Here is an 18,322-nt window from a genome sequence, read left to right as displayed (position 1 = left end):
TGCCACATATGTAGTCAACATATTCCATAATCCTTCTTTTAATAATATATATATATGGGATGGTAAAAACATATGGAATTCTAATCCACATTTCTATTATTGCCAAACTCATAAAATCATAAAATTCTTTATTAAACTTCAAACGAGCGCATATACTAGCGTATGTTAGGAGATAGGAGATAGACACGTGCATAAACGTAGACATGTGAAAAATAAAAATAAAAATAAAAAAATAAAATCCACACTGATCAGAGAGTCTGCATTAGCCTTAGAAAGGTTAGATAGAATGGTGAAATCTTGATTTTTGTTTCTAACTCATCTTTATATAGAAGGCGAAGATTTTTTTACTAATGAGATTTTACTCTTGTAGGCAATCCCTAAGAGGGCCTTGCAGATGTACAGAATGTTTGCCATTAAAATGAGGACACATGAAGACGCTTTATGGTGGACCTTTCATGCCAACCAATATAATTAAGAGATATAACAATACTCTCAATTGGAAAATGGTGGATCCTACAACCATCCATTTAGGATATAATTCACTACCAGGATAACAATTATTGGAGTAACTTCATCAATTTTAACTAGGCATAGTTTCAGTTCATGGGGCATGGATAAAAAACTGGGCCCATTATTTGCCCTTGGTAGAATGATGGCATAAAACCATCTATGACTAAGATAGAGCAAACACCATAGAATTTTAAAAATGTATGTTCCTATAACAACTGGAGTACATTAGGTGGACTATGAACTAACATTTTGATTAAGTTGCATTATTCGTGAGTAATTTCTTTCCACCATATATAGCTTTTCACTCTACAAAACTCGCCCCAGTAACATAAAACTCAAGCAGTCCAACATGTTAGTGCAAAAGTTGGGTGAGCTTAGAGAAAATTACCTAATGAGTCTTGTAACAAAACTCTGACAAGGTCTTTGTTTATGTTAGAAGTGGTAGGTTCAAACCTTGACATTTTTCTTTATCAAACTTTGTCACTCTCTAAAACTCAGCCAATAACAAAAAGCTTGGCAGGTCATCAGAGTTAGTGCAAAACTCGGTCAAGTTTACGGAAACCCAACGGGTCTTGTAACAACCTGAGTCATATAGGAACTTGGTAGATTTTCATGTTGATCCGAGTTGACATAATTGAGTTCTAAGTTGATGAGTTTCTAAACAATACATTAGGTTTAAGGAAAAATGAATGAAATAAAGCGGGTTTGTTATAGGAATACTTGTGCAAAATACTTTCTTGTAGCCAATTCATTTGCAATATTTTCTAGCAAGTTTTTATTCTTTCCTCTTTCCCTTCACCTTGTAGTTTTGAATTCGGGTTTCATAAAGGTATATGATTATATCTTCCAGGAAAAATGGCAGATGCTGTTGTCAGCGTTCTCTTGGATAAATTGGTGTCATTACTTGTAAGCGCAGGTCGTCAACAGCTTGAGTTTAAGGACCAGTTTGAGGAAACAAAGAAGGAGCTTCAGTACATGCCGGAATATCTCAAGCTAGCTGATCAGGTGAGGAGAAAAGATAGGAACGACATTCTCAAGATGGTAATGAGCGACTTAAGAGAGTTGGTATATGATGCTGAGGATGTAATAGCAGATTGCCAGCTTCTATTCCAGAAAAAATGTCAAGGCTGTGCACTCAATTTTACGAGTTATTGCTCTCCTACCCATTTGAAAACCCGTCATCAGTTGGGAAAGCGGCTGAGTAAAATTAATCAAAAAATAAGAGAGGTGAAGGACAGGATGAAGTCCTACTTGGTTACAGCTCCTCGCCAAACTGGTAAATATGAAGATGGTGGGAATATGCCACTAACCCATCCAATCCTAATGGATGAAGCTAAAATGGTAGGATTAGAAGATGACTCGATGAAGATTAGAAATTGGATCTTAGAAGCTAATGGGCCATTAACAGTGATTGGAATAGTTGGAATGGGGGGAATCGGTAAAACCACTCTTGCTCAGAAGATATGTAACAGGGAGAGTGCGGAAAATTCTTTTGAGTACTCATTTTTTGTTACTGTTTCTCAAAATTTCAAATTCGACGAATTGCTGAAAAAGATGCTGAAGAAACTAAAGGTAGAAGAGAAATCTCTAAGGGGAGATGACGTCCCTGAGCTACTGGAAAGGCTTAAGAGCATGTTAGATGAGAAGTACTTGGCAGTTTTGGATGATGTGTGGGGAACAGATGAAGGGAGGTGGTGGGATAGCTTGAAGTCCGCTTTGCCCTCAGTGGAGGGTAGCTGTGTTATTGTTACATCAAGGAATGAGAAGGTTGCTCAATCAATGGGGGCTACTGACAAGTGCATACATCGTTTGCAAGTTCTTTCGGATGACGATAGTTGGTCGTTATTTAGCAAGGTAGCTTTTGCAAGAAATGGAGGTAAGTGCACAAATCCAGATTTGGAGGTCTTGGGAAGGGAGATTGTTAAGGGATGTGGGGGGCTTCCTTTGGCAATCAACATTGTGGGCGGAATGATGTTGGGGAAAGGTGATTCCATCCATGAATGGAAGCAAATATCAAAGCATCTAAAGGAGGAGTTGGAAATCAGTAAGAAAGATGAGATGATCATTTCGACACTAGAGTTAAGCTATGAAGAGCTCCCAACACACTTAAAACCTTGCTTCTTGTGTTTTTCCACGCTTCCTGAAGATTGTGAAATATCAGTTGACTACATGCGTGAATTGTGGATTGGTGAAGGTTTTGTTTGGGGAAGATATGAGAAAACGGCATTTGAGATTGGAGAAGAGTGCCTTGCAGAATTATTTAATCGATTTTTAATACTTGGAGTGGGTAAAGATGTCTTTGAAAGTCGCTTCATTCGTTGCAAAATGCATGATATGGTTCGAGACATGGTTATAAAAATTGCAAGAGAAGAGAACTTTTTTGTGAGCTTGGAGAGTGGAGGTAGGATCGGATTCAGTGTGCAGTCTCGCCGCCTGGGAATTTCAAAGAACACAACAGTACTGGAGAGCATCCTAAACAGTTCCACCAAGCTGCGGTCATTATTTGGAATGGAAATTGAGAGGAGTGAGATCATTGGAAGTGTAATAGTACTCTGCAAAGTAAGGTGGTTGAGGGTGTTATGTCTTTCATTGTCAAACATGAAAATCGATGTTGTGGCCAAGTATTGGTTGAGTGAGATAGGGTCATTACAGCACCTCGTTTTTCTTAGAATAGAGAATTCTGCGTTAAGAAGACTCCCCGATTCAATCAGAAATCTTCGAAATCTTCAGATTCTATATTTAACAGACTGCCCGAATTTGGAAATGCTTCCTGTGTCAATCACAACATTGGAGAAACTGACAGCTGTCGAAATCATTAATTGTACCTCTTTAGAATGCATGCCGGAAGGGCTTGGAAAGCTTTCAAATCTTGAAATTTTATTTGGGTTTAAGCCAATGAATTTGGGTAGTAAAAATGGATCCGATATTTCAGATCTGAAGAAGTTGACAGGACTCAGAAAACTTTGGATGTACATAAAGTCAGAGAAACAAATAGAAGGAGAATGGAATGTTTTATCAATGCTCTATCATCTGCAATTTCTAATGCTAGACTTTGAGGGCAGTTCTCTTGAAAGTGAAGGAATTGTAAAGAAGATTGACAGTCAGTTTTCTGCTCCTTTAATATCCCTTAGAGGGTTGTATCTTTTTAACTACCCAGGAGAAAGCACACCTGCGTGGCTCAGTCCTATTTCCCTTCCCAATCTTCAATTTCTTGAGATTGGTTGGGGAAGGATTAAGAAGATGGGTCCCAGATTTTGGGACAGTGAGAATGGGGTATGGAAAGTGGAGGTCTTGGTGCTAAAATACTTGAAAGAGATGGAAGAAGAGTGGACGAGGATGCGAAGGGCAATGCCGTCTTTAAGACTCGTGAAGGTTCGTAAATGTCCGAAGCTCAAGTCATTCCCATTGAATGACACATTTAAAGACATGTTTGCAAACTGGAGCGTATGGAGGAAAGAAGAAGAAAAAGGTGAGGGTAGTATAATTAAAATGTAACCTTCACTTATAAATATAATTCCTTTTCTAAATCTTACACCGTTCGCGTACCACGCATTAAATGCCACATTACACTTTTCTATCTCACACGTGTGACGTGCTCGCATGTATGCTGCGAATTACGGACGCGGATTGCCTATTGACGCCGGCAGTAGCCAAGTGGCTACTGAACAGTGTTCTGTTATGTGGGCCCCAACATGATATGGGTTTTAAATCCTGCACCGTTTATCTATTTTTTCATATCAGTTTAGGGTATTAAAAACTTTTCAGGTCCAACCAGTTTATTAAGACACATATATACCTGAATGAAGGAAAAACACAAATATCAGCTTCATCCAAAACTTTTGCTCTCCGAAGAAGTTTTTAACCATATGCATTCAATCACCACTGTTTCATGTCATGTGGTCGACATAATATTTTGATGTGCCTCATTTATGGACTCTTAACCTAAAATGATCTGAAAAAATGAATGAATGGTATGGATAAAACACATATACCATGGTGGGGCTCACAGAGAACGTCCGGTAGCTACTGGCTATGATTCTGTCGGTTTCCGAATTACCCACTCAATTCAATCTCCTCTCATGAATCCCCTGCAGCTATTGTTTTTATTTTTATTTTATATTCTCAGAGCTTCTAATTTCAGGCGCATGTAGAGCCGTGCACATCCAATAAGCTGGTGCACGTGAAAATTTGAAACACGTGTGAGATCTGAGTTTTTCATTGAAAAAATTTATTGGATTTTCTGTCTAAAAGAAATTGATGGTTAATTTGCTTTTTCTTCTAACCATTCATACGTTGAGGCCCATCAGAGTTCTGAAAATTGGCCTTACTTTCATGTGAGTTATATAAACATCGTATTGCACCTGATGGAAAGCTCAGATGTCGCACATGTTTCATGTAACCACACACGTGGAATTAGCAAACCTCCATTGTCAGACTAACACTTTTGAAAGACTTTACATGGGACTAATGTTCTGCTGGCCTACATATTTGATACTCTAGCCACGTTTGAAACTTGATACACAGGTATTTAGAAATGATACACATGGCATTATATCAAATTATACTGACTAAATTGCGAGACTAATGTTTCTATAAGTAATAGCCCAAACATTAAATTGGTCCAGCCAATTTAGAGACATTTGTTTGTTGCAATAAGTGTGTGTGTGTGTATTAAAAAAGTCAAGTGCCTGATTATTCAGGATGACAGTCTGCCAAAGTATTGAAGATTTTCTCAAAGCATTGTCTTTTGAATTGAAATTTAATTCCAGAGCCTTCATTTTTGGTAATTTAGAATATGGCCATAATTTAATTCCTGATTTTAAGCCATTTATAATTTTTTTGAAAACCTACTTTTCAAATTATTAAGGATTGGATTCAAATGTCAGGTTGCTACAAGACTGACAAACTAGAATTCTCAAGAATCTAATTACTTGAAATGGATATAATTTTCAAAATTCCTAATTGCTAAAAAAACCCCAAATTCTTTTGACGACGTTTCTAACCTCTCTTCCATCTCCCTCTATCTACCTCTGTGGTCCCTCTCTCTTTGAAGCTGCAAGTGCTATGTGGGGCCCATGGAGCATCATCCAGTAGCTAGTCACTCCTAGCAGTATCAGTATGCAATTGCCCCATTCATTTTTTTCTCATACATGTGTGACTGACTTGAGCAGTGGACAATCCCAATATTTTAGTTCGGTGTCATCTCACGAGGTGCCTCACCTAATGAAATAGCGTAGATCTCTCACATTTGTGCCATATTAGAAGTGTGCTGCAAATTACCCATTTAATGACCTCTCGTGAATCTCTCGCAATCTTTTATTTATTTATTTATTTATTTAAATTCTCAAATCTTATAATAAGATCATGTTACGTACATGCTCATGGTCAGGAGGTATGCTCCATGCACGGAGTGCTCCCATCCTATTTGAAGTTGCGCATGCCGCCCTAGAAGAAGGAGAAGGTATGTTTTTTGTTTGTTTGTTTGTTTTGTTTTGTTGTTTTTAATGTATGTCCACGTGTTTAGGGAATCTCCATTTTTTGTGTCCATTTTTTATACACCCATTGATTCAATAAATACCTCCATCCCTTCTGCTTTTAATCATTCAATAATACTAGTAGAAGATAGACATTATGGATGTATTTTTTATTGGTCCTAGAATGCTCAAGGTAATTTCTTAGATTGATGTGAACCGTTCATGTTCTTATAACTACCACATGGACATGCTGCTTTCTTGTAATCATGCATCATTAATGATCCTAACCTTTGAATCTTTAATTTGAACATGAATCTTTAAAAAAATTACTTTTCATAATCCATGTTTCTCTTCATACACAGTCATCTGAAACAAACTTTCTTCAAATGGCCCTTTAGCATATCATCGGAACTTGATCAGTTCGTACCATCTCTAAGATGGAATTCATTTCTGGAAAACCCCCTATTGTAACTGTAGTAGGGGGCCACAGTACCCTATCAAAATCCTTGCTGCAGTAACAAGTTGAACAATATTTCATTTCTTTTACTGCCGTTGATATGGCAGAGCTGGTGGAACCAGAATAGGATACAGAGACCTCTCCATAGTACACGTGAGAAGAGTGACATGTCAATTCAATGTATTCGTTTAAATTGCCCCTGTTGTGGATGGAAAATGATTAGAACTACACAAATTGAATGATCCTAACCATCTGGTTGGTGTGGAAGGAAATGGTTAATGGCTCACATTTAGTGAGAAGGGGAGAGGAAATTTAGGCTCCCATTGTCTTATATATATATGTATGATCTGTGATGGGTCGTACTAGATGGGCAGTCTCTTTAATGCATGGCCATAAGCCATGTGCAGTAGAGAGATGGCGCTGCCACATTCCAATTCTAAATGCTCTGCCTCATCAACTTTCTTGTTTTGTTAACATTTCCTTTTGTAATGGTATGCCCACAAAGTACTCCCACTTTGTGTATGGTACATATGATAGTATGGATATGTGACCGTAATAAAAGAAGGTAAGGCAACTTATCAGGTGGGCTCCACATTTAGAAAAATAAATAAATAAATAATTTAGAAAAGCATAGGAATGACTCGAATGCCCTATTCATTGGCGGATTCTTCCAGTCAGTCACTATCTTTGGAGTGTTCATGTTAGGAGACGAGCCCAACAGCAAGGCAGATTCAAAACTCATGGGGCTCCAAGAAAGGAAACTGTGGCGTGTCCATGATTGAAACATTCATGGCACCACATAAATTGTGGATCAGGCTAGTAGGAATGACCTTATAAATGGTTTGGATGGCATATAAACATCACGGTGGACCTCAGTAAGGTTAACCATAGGCATTTCCTTGCCCACTTTTTTCCTGTCAAGCGGCCTACTTAAGTTTTGGAGTTGTTGATTTTTGGACTCATGTCCTAACATAAGCTGCTAAAACGGGATGGACATGGTAAATTTCGCACAAACAACATGGTAGGCCCCACTTAACTTCTCATCACAGGAACTTTTCTCACAAACAACATGGTAGGCCCCACTTAGCTTCTCATCAAAGGAACTTTCTGTCATGGAGTGCATCCCCTAATATATTCGTCATTGAGTGATTTGATAACTCAAAATTAACCTAACTTGTGGAGCCAGTGTCTTTATAGCCAAAAACCAGATTGGTCCAACAATGTTAACCTCTAATTCAACAACACTTGTTTATTAAAATAGGATCATTTGAATTTATTTATATTTAATTTTAATTGGCTAGTAAATTTCACCGATTTGGTAGTTAGATAATAAAATAAGCCTAAAATTGTATTTATCATAATCAGCCTCATTTTTCCGGCTCATACCCTAAAATAAGCAGGTAAAATGGACACATACATCATCGCGGGGCCCATAGAGCACCGCCCATTTTTCTCATACATGGGTGAACGACATGAGCAGGGGACGACCCCAACATTTTGGGGTCAATGACCTCTCATGGGATGCCTCACCTAACGAATGGCGTAAATCTCTCTCACATGTGTGCCATGTTGCAAGTGTGCCACAAATTACCTATTCTCATGAATCCCTTAAAATTTTTATAATTATTTTTTAAATTCTCAAATCTTGTAATAAGATGACATATACATGCTACGTCCCGTGGTCAGGAGGTTTGCTAATTTCCCACGCACATAGTGGTCCCATCCTCTCTGAAATTCCATCTGCCACCGAAGAAGAAAAAGAAGGTATTTTCCCTTTTTCTTTTTCAATTTCTGCTCACATGCTCTTTTAACAACATTTTTATCTCCAAAACATTCACCTCATCTTAAATGCTCCATGAATATCACAGATTCCACACATGTTTTGTATGTCCACACGTATACGAAATCACCATTTTTGTATACACTCACTGATTTGATAAGTGCACCCATCCGTTCTGCTTTTAGTCATATAATAAAACTAATAGAAATAGTTTTGATGGTTGTATTTTTATAGGTGGTGTCAATGGTCATGATACTTTTTTAGATTGATTTGAACTGTTCATATTCTTACTACTACTATATACACCTATGTACTTGCTTGTGCTCATGCATCATTGATCATCTAAACTTTGAATTTTAAATTGAATATGACTTGTTAAAAATTTTACTTTTGAATATCTCATTTTTCTCTTCATTCACAATCATCCAAAGCATTTTTTCTTTAAATGCCCTTGTAGCAGAACTTCAGAACTTGATCAGTTCATATCATCATCTAAGATGCAATCTAGAGGTGGATCAACCTTATATGGTAAATGTGGTAGGGGTCCACAGTACCCGATCAAAATTCTCATTGTGGTAACAAGTTAGATGATATTTCATTTTAAAAAAAAAAAAAAAAAAAACTATGGTTCATGAATCCAGATCCTTCGCTTATCACATACAGGCATTTCTTGTATTCATGCATTATGATTGGTTCAGATCATCCCCGACATTGTCAGCATATGCTTTATGATGTACCCAATTACATTGCAACAAACTGAAAACTATTATTTGTGGCAAGCAGAGGATTGGGACTCAATGGTTAGAAATACTTAAATGGCAGATTCCAAACCAATGGTGGAAGAAAAAGGGTTCATGGCCCACATTTTGGAGAAGAGGAGAAGAAATTTAGGCTTGGTTTGTCTAACAAATTTTTTGGATGGGTCCTACTAGATGGACAGTCTCATCGTGTGTTCATTTAAAAGAATCGGATTTGATGAAGCTGGGGAAATACCAAGTTTTAAAAATTCTTTGTAGTCAGCTGACTTTGTCAGTTCTCGTTTCCTAAGGCTCGTTGATAGCATTTCAACCATTTTATATGCATGAATCCGATAATCAATTTGTAAAGTTGCAGCTACCGGAAGTTTCAGTTTGGGTTTAGGCTAATTTTTCCTTAGATCCAGCTTTCCTACATGATTTCTTTTGATCATGGTCATCCATGAAGTTATGTCACTTGCTCGACATCAATCATCAATTAATACAATTTTTCAAGGAAGCCTTGGAGAATTCACTAGCCCTGATGTACAGTTTGGACAGGTGATGGAAATGCCAATGAGGTGATTGCAACTATAACCCATCCTCCAGTGGGTTACCCCACCATTATAACAGGACACCTTTTAAGTATCTGGCCAGTCCAACTATCGAGTGGCCCCACATGAATTTGAAGGTTTTTGGGCAGTTGTCCATTGTTCTGTAGGGTGTGGCCAACCTAGTGATTGGATTGGTCTGTCTTTTATGGCACCCTATTTCACAGCAGGGGTGTGACCCTACAGGACAGTTTTCATGCCATGATACACATCATGTGTAGATGCACAACCTATTTATTTAACATTAATTGGGTTTATAATGATTACAGTTGTGCTGAAAATGGATATTTGGTGTTTGGTACAATAGTTATAAATTCGTGTTTGTTTCACTTTGAGTTTAATCCATATGCTTTCATTATGAAGGACCAGAGATACAAGAGATTTCATCTGAGTAGCTCCAGCAAAGGCAATTTATATCATCTAGAGGCAACCCATCATCCAACAATGTATACAGTTCATTGAATACTTTTAACTTGCTATCTCCATTAATAAATTTGTGAACTCCTGTTCTTCATGCCAGATGGACAAAAGCCTTAAAACTTTCTTTTATAATATTTATATTTGTAGCCAATTAACCTTTGTAATTAATATTTTCTGATACTGGGGACAGACATACTCTCTTGTCATCTATTCAAGGTTTCACTATAAGATACATTTCATTGATAATGTTAATTAGTAGATTGATATAGTATTTTTTAAAGATTTAAATTGAATATTGAGAATATCTTTGAGTGCATAATCAAAAGTATTCAAACTCATGATAGTGGTGAATGCAGGAAATTCAAAACCTTTCTTGAAATACATGGCAATACTCACTGTTTCTCTGTACCCATGACAAAATGGGTCATTGATTCTCTATGGTGGCAACTGCCCCCATCCCACCTCTTACACCATTCAATGCGGCTATCGTTGTATATAGTAAATCTTCATGGAAAATACTTTTTGATTATCAATTTCTTTAAGGTTGGGGCTATGAATCTCTTTCGAATGTTTCTTTCTATTGATACCAACAGGCTGTGGGCTCACCTCCTGACATGTCATTTGCAATGGAACCAAGTTTCCCTTCCCATCTTTACTGTCAGCAAAAACCAACTATCTCCACCTAAATCTAGGGATGGCAATGGGCCAGTGCCCACTTCATCATATTTATATAATCTTCCTTGCATCTCTCTCTCTCTCTCTCTCTCTCTCTCTCTCTCTCTCATCCAACAGCAACTTCTTACAGGCAGAAGCATCATCTGTTTCACCAGCTCATGTTAGGTCAAGAGCCCAAATATGAGGAAGATCCAAAACTCAAGTGGGTCATGCTAAAGGAAACAGTAGGAATGGAAATGGCTATTATTGAAACCTTTCAGGGTCCATCGTGATGTTTATATGCCATCCAAACTGTTTATAAGGTCATTCCTACTAGGAAACTGAAAAAACAAATATTAGCATTACAAAATCTTCTGGGCCCCAAATGGTGGCGCATTTGCATCACCACTTGTATTCTTGTCATATGCCCCACTTTTGAGCCTTGGATCTGTCTCATTTTTGGGGTCATGTATTAACGTGAGCTGGTGAAATGGATGGATGGGGTGGATTTCTCATGAACTTAGGCGAGAATACATGTACGAACCAACCTTGAGATTGATTTCCTTGTGATCAATCAACACCTGCACCATGGGTGTGGCCCACCTGATTTGCGGATTGGCTTACTTTTTGTGCTGGGGACGCATCGTGCAGGGTTGTGCAAGTCGGGCCAGCTGAATCTCATGCACACACCATATGGGACACAGTAGCTAGGCAACATCCCTGGTTGTCATGGCACGGAAACCGTGTGGAAGCTTCCTAAATTAATAAACCTAATTAGTCATGTGTGGTCCCACCATCATGGTTATTGAAACCAGACCAACTCTTTGGCTCATTAACAAATCCTCAGACATTAATGGTGATTTTTTTACCTGACTACTTACACCTTGTAGGGCCCACAAAATCGCATGCTTTCACACTTGTGGGAACTATAATGGGCAGATTGGGTTGATTTCATGATCAGGCCCGAGCCCAAACCATGTTCTCATTAACCAAGCTCACTCCTGACTCTTGTCGGGCCTAGTCTGAAAGTCAGATCATCTGGCTCAGTCCCTTGGCATTCCTAAATGTGTGGAGGTTGCAATAGGTACATAGAAGTATAGTAGGTCGGGCTTTTAATAATGGACCCACTTGGCACATCACCCTACGATGCACACCACCTTGTTCTACCATATTCCAGTTATTCTGTCTCTACAATGAAAAGAAAATTCTGGTTTTTTGTGGACTAGAACGATCTATGTTTAATGAACAGTTGAAATGTGAAATAGACATTGACCTGAATTGACCAAACAACCGTCCAATAACTAGAAGTTGGGAATGTTCAACCAATCTGGCTTTTGGTTTATTTTATAATTTGGGTCCACAATTTAGATGGTTTAACTAGAGTTAACACATGCCATGTGTTCAACTTTCTATTGCCTGTTTATTGACCAACACATGCCAACGTATGAAATAACTCCCTGAGAGAGAGAGAGAGAGAGAGAGAGAGAGAGAGAGAGAGAGAGAGAGAGAGAGAGAGAGAGAGAGAGCATATCTTGCAACTTGTCCTCAACCAATCTGGCCCTAAGTTCATTTGGATTGGATATAGGTTGAGCTTGAAGTCTAGCGAATTGGTTTTGGGCTATTAATATAAGCAGTTCCTCTGTTGATGGTCCATAAGTGAAAATTTTCATCTGTTAGATATCTTATTGTCGACACCAACTTACATAAAAACCATCATTCTAACAGAGCATTCTCTACTTCATGTTCTCACAGACACTAAGAATCTTTTATCATAATTAACAAATACATGGATACTATAAATATTATACATGTATCCACCATAATTTACATAAGTCCGGATAGACATACAATTCAATAAAAATCATTTTAATGTGTATTTTTAATGCTTTGTGAATAATACACGTTCTATACTTATTCCTTGTAATAACTGTGTTTATGATGCAATTGGTTTCGTGGTCAAGTTAGACTGTCATTTCAAATTCTATATTAAACCTTTAAAACATGTGTTTTAAAGTTGCAATTTTCTTATTTTTTATTTTTGTCAAGTTTGTATTGCCTCTCAACCTTTTATAGAAAACTTTATTAGGGTCATCAATGATCTTAGTCCTAATCTAACAAAATCAAAATTTTGAAGACGCCTTACCGAAATAGTCAAAACTCCTAGTCTAAGCCAATCTGACGTCTTTCCCGTTGACAACCTAACCCTATATAATCTCCACTCTTTTCAGTAAAAGAACCCAAAAGCTACATTCTCTTATTCTTACAACCATGTCCTTCTACCTAGCTATTAGCTGAAAAACAACGAACCTTGCTGGCAAACCTCTCTTATCTTTGATTTCTGTCCATTGAATGTGGATGAAACTTCTATCCTCGATTGCTTGGGCAACTGGGCATGGGAGAATTTCTGCTTCAGGTCCTTTTCAACAGCTACATGGTTACCCGAGTGTGCATTTGGGAATACCTATTGTTGATCAGAGATTAAAAAAGATTCAAGCATATGTAGAAGAAGCGCCCCTAATTTTTTTTAATTTTTAATTTTTTTGTTGAACATTGACCCATGATGTTTGCTTTTTAGCCACCCATTTGATGGCCGTCAATCAGACGATGGAACACGTACTCTCTCACTAGATGGACGGTTGGATCATCTGCCAATATAACCACATGGTCTCTTCCATGACTTTGAGAAGCATTGGACCTACTAGCCTAGATGAACTAGAGTCACTCATTTTCTTTGTGCATCCCACGTATTAAAGCCTGTGTGTTGTGGGTTGAATGTTTCCAAACACGTGTGCGAGTTCACACTTGGTTTAAGAGTCTGAAAAAATGTTATAATAATTTGGGTAATACACTTGGTTTAAGAGTATTAAAAAAGACAGAGATACACTTGATTTCTGTCCATTGAATGTAGATAACCCCTTGTCGTAAAACCTAGACTCAGTGATATTTGAATCCAACACGCAAAGCAAATGTAGTAGTAGGAGCCACCCTCGACATGTCCTGGCCTAAAAATCAGCCTGCTTCACTCATTAGACGGACCACGTCTGTATGATAAAAGTGACCAGTTAAAAATAAAATGATCCCACATACAGTGCACTTGATGAATGGACCACCCTGATTTTATGCCACCAGTAGGGAGCTGACGCAGGGATGAATGTGATGAGGGAATTCAAGGAGCTTCTTTAGACTCCTAGTAGAAAATTCTTGAATCCACGAGGAAAAAGCAAGGAAAATAGAAAATAAATTCTATAAAATTTGTAATTTAATTGATGAATGAAATAAACGACTTTACAACCCTTTAAACAAGGTGAGAGAAATTTCAGAATCATACTACAACTAAAACTCTTAGAATTCGTAACTTACTATAAATAGTAAACTTATTATTTGTAGATGGTCATGATGTCTACTAGTGGTTAAAAATACCAAGTGTTCTATTTGGCTTCACCAAGCTACTCTCTTGGATCAAGAGTTATTATAAAACCAAAACTTACTATTTGTAGTAAAAATAGAATTAAAATAGGAAAATGACCATCGATCTGATGATATTTCACAAATCTGGCTTGCGCAACCCGGTATAGCGGGGTTGGGTAGTTAAAGTAGCTCATTCTACCCAAAATCATATATTTTACTGTGGATAACTCATTCCGGACTAGGAGATACACTCGATTTAAGGTCCAATGGCCCCGGATCACTTCTGTTGTCGACTGGGCTTTTTCTTATCCATCTTCTCCATGAAACTATCGGTGACCCGCTCTACATCATGAACCCACATTGGGAATTCACGATTTCACACAGGTTCCGGAGAATTCATAGGAAACGGTCCAAACGTACATGGACTAGGTCGTAGCCCGATTAAGGATATGGATCCATCAAAGTATTTTCATTGTGTATGAATCAATTGTAAGAACTCTGTTTAGTGGGCCTTACTGATCAACGGTCTGGATTGTCATTCAGTTGGACTGGATGATTGAGTAGAACAGTGGGCCCCACTTCAGGTGATGCGCTGCGCAGTCTATCTGCGCAGCTTTGCGTACTAGGGCTGGAATGCTATAACTGTCTTACGCAGACAGTAATTTGAGTTGTACTAGGATGCTACAATGTGGAGCATGGGAGAGAGAGTTGTGATGGGTTTCAAACTCCCTCTCCACAGACTCTATAAAAGAGAGCTGGGTCCCCGATCCTACACCACGACAGAAATTCGAGTCCCATCTTGTGAATTGCAGAAAGGGTGTGAAGGAGAGGAAGATCCTAAGCTCTATAGGAATTCTGGTATTTTGGTATTCTTATCCAGCTTCCATGGCGGCGTCCCATCTAGGTAAGCCATCTGAACCCCTGATCGCCATGTCCCTTGCACAGACAGATCCATGGGCCATTCCGCATATAGATCAAGTCCCACAGTTGGTATCAAAGCCACTATGCAAAGGCATGGATGATCAGATTATCTATTTCACAATCAGATTCATCCTCTAGGGATTCTAATCCAAGATCAGATTTCGAATTCCCAAATCAGCTAAATTGGGATTTGGATTTTCGAATCCGATTAGGGATTTTCATCCTCAATACCATAATTAGGGGCTTCGAATTCAAATCCCAAATCTAGATATTAGTTAGGGATTATTCGAAACCCAAATCTAGTTAATTTGGGGATTTCAGTCCTAAACCCCAAATCCAGCCATCCATATTATGGATTTCAGATTCGAATCTCAAATCCAAATTAGGGATTTCAATTCCCAAAATAGCTACGGGGAATTTCAGATCCCCAACCCATATTTCAGATTCTAATTAGGGATTTTCTGAACCCAGATCCCTAAATCCACTCGATTAGGGATTTCAGATTCTAATCCCCAAATCTAGGTGGTGATTAGGGATTTTGAAATCCCTGAATCAAGTAATCTGATTACGGATTCAGCATCCAGAACCAGCAATTAGGAATTCTGAAATCCCTGAGTTGAGGTCTTTCGATACCCTTACTAGCAGTTTGTGGAAGACAGCCATGGATACTTGGATTATCTCACGGATGCTGTCTATAACCCTCCATTCAACTGGATCTAAACCCACCACCTCCATTCATGGCAGATGAATCCTGATGATTGCCACATCGTCTACTAGCGACCATCATCATCGTGTTGACGAACTCCTCATACGGATTCGAGGAAGATTTCATGGTTGTCGGCATCGAGGATGATGGAGGCGTAGAGATTTTCGTCTGGCTGGAGATTCATCTCAGGAAGGGGAGATTTTTCACTCGCACTCTCCTTCGCTGCTGCCCTTAGTCGGTCGAAGACGACTGCTGCTCAGTCGTATACAGTGGCTATTAGGTCGAAATCGACCATAATAGGTTTCGGGTCTTTGGACCTGACTACATGTACTCAGGTCCGACCTCAGTAACCGTGAACGGGACGTATTCATACTCTCTTATGGGCCTGTTGCTGGTAGTGGGCCTGGTATGCTGTTTTGATGGTGGGCCATGATTTCCATCTAGTACATTTAATGCCAAGTTTTGGACCGTTCAAATAATGTTCCATGTTTATTAGATCTGAACTGTCTCATGAGCATATTAACTAACTCATGCACTGGGCATTTGTGAAAACTTTATATGCTAAGTATTAAGCATTAAGACTAATCTATTCATATTATGAACACTTGTGCAAGAACCTACCCATCTAATTATATATAACTCCATGCTATTCAGGGACTGATTCAGTCATGCTCATTAGACACGTTCTGATCATACAGAATTCAGATTTGGCCCTATCGTTGGCCCATCACCCATCCTTAGGAGTTGATATGGACCATTGGAATATATGGTGTGAAACCTTTCAGTTTGTTTCACATTAAGGTTACTATTTTTCCAATGATCAATACCAACCATCTTGTGGGCCGTATCAAATTGATTAAGATATAATCCATTGAAAGGCAGGATTATAATTGTTATCCTAAGTCTGTATTAGTAATATTGGATTTGGTTGTGTTAGCCACCATAGTGACCTCGATCAATGAAAATTCTACAAGTACAGACTTGTAACATTTGGATAAGGAGGATAACATACAGTTGCGTTCACATTTTCATGCTTACGATAACGAAAACGTAGACGATTATCGTTTGCAGACACGTGAACGGGTGAAGTAAATGGTGCTGGTGATGTAAAGCTGAAAGATTCATCTCACTCACAGGTGTTGAGTGTCTCAGATTTACATGACTGACATCACTTAGCTTCATGTTCAGGAGAATCACTAGCATATTATTATTACCACCCACAAGAGGAATGATGATGATGTAACAGATTCTCACCAGGATGAGATGGTTGGGCCCATCGTCATCCTGGATGATTCAGTTTATGCCTCCCTTAGCAACTGAATTGATTAACTTTGCCTGATATTTGTTTACATTCACTAAATTGCTTTGTGAAATTATGAACTAATGTGAGTATAAATGCATCTCTTTTATTTCAGTCTCAATTCCAACTAACCAGAATCAAGTCCCTGCCCTTAATGGATCTAATTACGCTCAATGGAAGAACGCCATTAAAGTTGTACTGGGCTGTCTTCAATTAGATCTTACCCTGATAACACCAGAACCGCCAAAGCCATATGATAATGCCACTGAAGCTGAATATAATCGATGGGTTGTATGATTTAGATCAAATGATACATGCCTGAAAGTCATTAAGTATTCAATTTCTGAATCGATGAAGGGTGCCATGCCTGAAACAGATAAGGCCAAAGTTTTTCTGACTGAAATGGGAAAACGATTCAAGAAATCTGATAAATCTGAAGTGGGCATTCTTCTGAATAAATTAACTCGCTCGTCCTATGATGGAAAAGGCAACATCCGTGAATACATTGTAGAGCAGATCGAAGTTGTTTCTAAAATTCGTGCTCTAGGGCTTGTACTCACTGATGATCAACTGGTTCATTTGATCATGAATAACCTACCTCCCCAATTCGGCACGTTCCTGGTAAACTATAACACTCTAAAGGACATGTGGACATTGGATAAACTCATCACTCAGTGCGTCCAAGAAGAAGACAGGATCAGACAGATGATAAAAGTTCAAAATGTTAATATGGTGACCTCAGGACAAGGGCATGGGTAAGAGAATAAAGGTAGAAGGAAGAGGAAACAAGGTTCTAATAATGGATTCTCTGGTCCTCCATCTGAAAACTATGAGAATCAATTTGGAAATGGATCTAAATGTAAACGGGTTAAAGGCAAACCGTGCTACTTTTGTAAAAAGATGGGTCATCTAAAGAAAGACTGCGAAGGTTTTAAGGATTGGCTCATAAAGAAAGGTAATCATTCTGTTCTTGTTTGTTTTGAATCTAATCTGACCGATGTGTCAGTGAATTCCTGGTGGATAGATTCAGGAACTACTATTCACATATGCACTTATATGCAGGAATTACTACAGGCCAGGCCACCAACTGATGCGGAGCGCTCAGTATACGTAGGCAATGGTGTCAAAGTTGACGTGGAGGCAATAGGAGTCTATAGGCTTAAGTTGAAGACTGGTCATTTTTTGAATTTAGTAAATACATTCTGTGTACCGTCTATAAGGCACAATTTAGTTTTAATTTCCTGTTTGGATAAGTTGGGATATTTGTTCCACTTTGAAAATAAAAGTTTTAGTATTTACTTTAATTCGATTAAAGTTGGAACCGACTCTTTAGTAAACAACTTATAC

At 38.4% G+C, this 18,322-nt stretch overlaps 1 protein-coding gene across 1 annotated transcript; it reads left to right on the top strand.

The window, feature by feature from the left end:
- The first annotated feature begins 1,365 nt into the window (after nucleotides 1–1,365).
- On the top strand, nucleotides 1,366–10,248 carry LOC131236092 (disease resistance RPP13-like protein 4). Its single transcript, XM_058233208.1, has 4 exons — nucleotides 1,366–3,979; nucleotides 5,900–5,971; nucleotides 8,128–8,205; nucleotides 9,930–10,248. Exons 1-4 carry the CDS (start codon nucleotides 1,366–1,368, stop codon nucleotides 9,959–9,961), a joined length of 2,796 nt encoding a protein of 931 aa, XP_058089191.1. The 3' UTR covers nucleotides 9,962–10,248.
- The last annotated feature ends 8,074 nt before the right edge of the window (nucleotides 10,249–18,322 follow it).

The sequence above is a fragment of the Magnolia sinica genome, unplaced genomic scaffold (assembly GCF_029962835.1).
Source record: "Magnolia sinica isolate HGM2019 unplaced genomic scaffold, MsV1 ctg213, whole genome shotgun sequence".
In the NCBI taxonomy this organism is placed as follows: domain Eukaryota; kingdom Viridiplantae; phylum Streptophyta; class Magnoliopsida; order Magnoliales; family Magnoliaceae; genus Magnolia; species Magnolia sinica.
The sequence above is the reverse complement of the archived record's forward strand: the minus strand, read 5'-3'. Positions and strand labels throughout refer to the sequence as shown.

Excerpts from the sequence above, each read along its gene's own strand:
- LOC131236092 (XM_058233208.1), top strand. The coding sequence starts at position 1,366 with ATGGCAGATGCTGTTGTCAGCGTTCTCTTGGATAAATTGGTGTCATTA. Across the intron at positions 3,980-5,899 it reads GAGGAAAGAAGAAGAAAAAG|GAGGTATGCTCCATGCACGG; the intron begins GTGAGGGTAGTA and ends GCTCATGGTCAG. Across the intron at positions 8,206-9,929 it reads CACCGAAGAAGAAAAAGAAG|GACCAGAGATACAAGAGATT; the intron begins GTATTTTCCCTT and ends TTCATTATGAAG.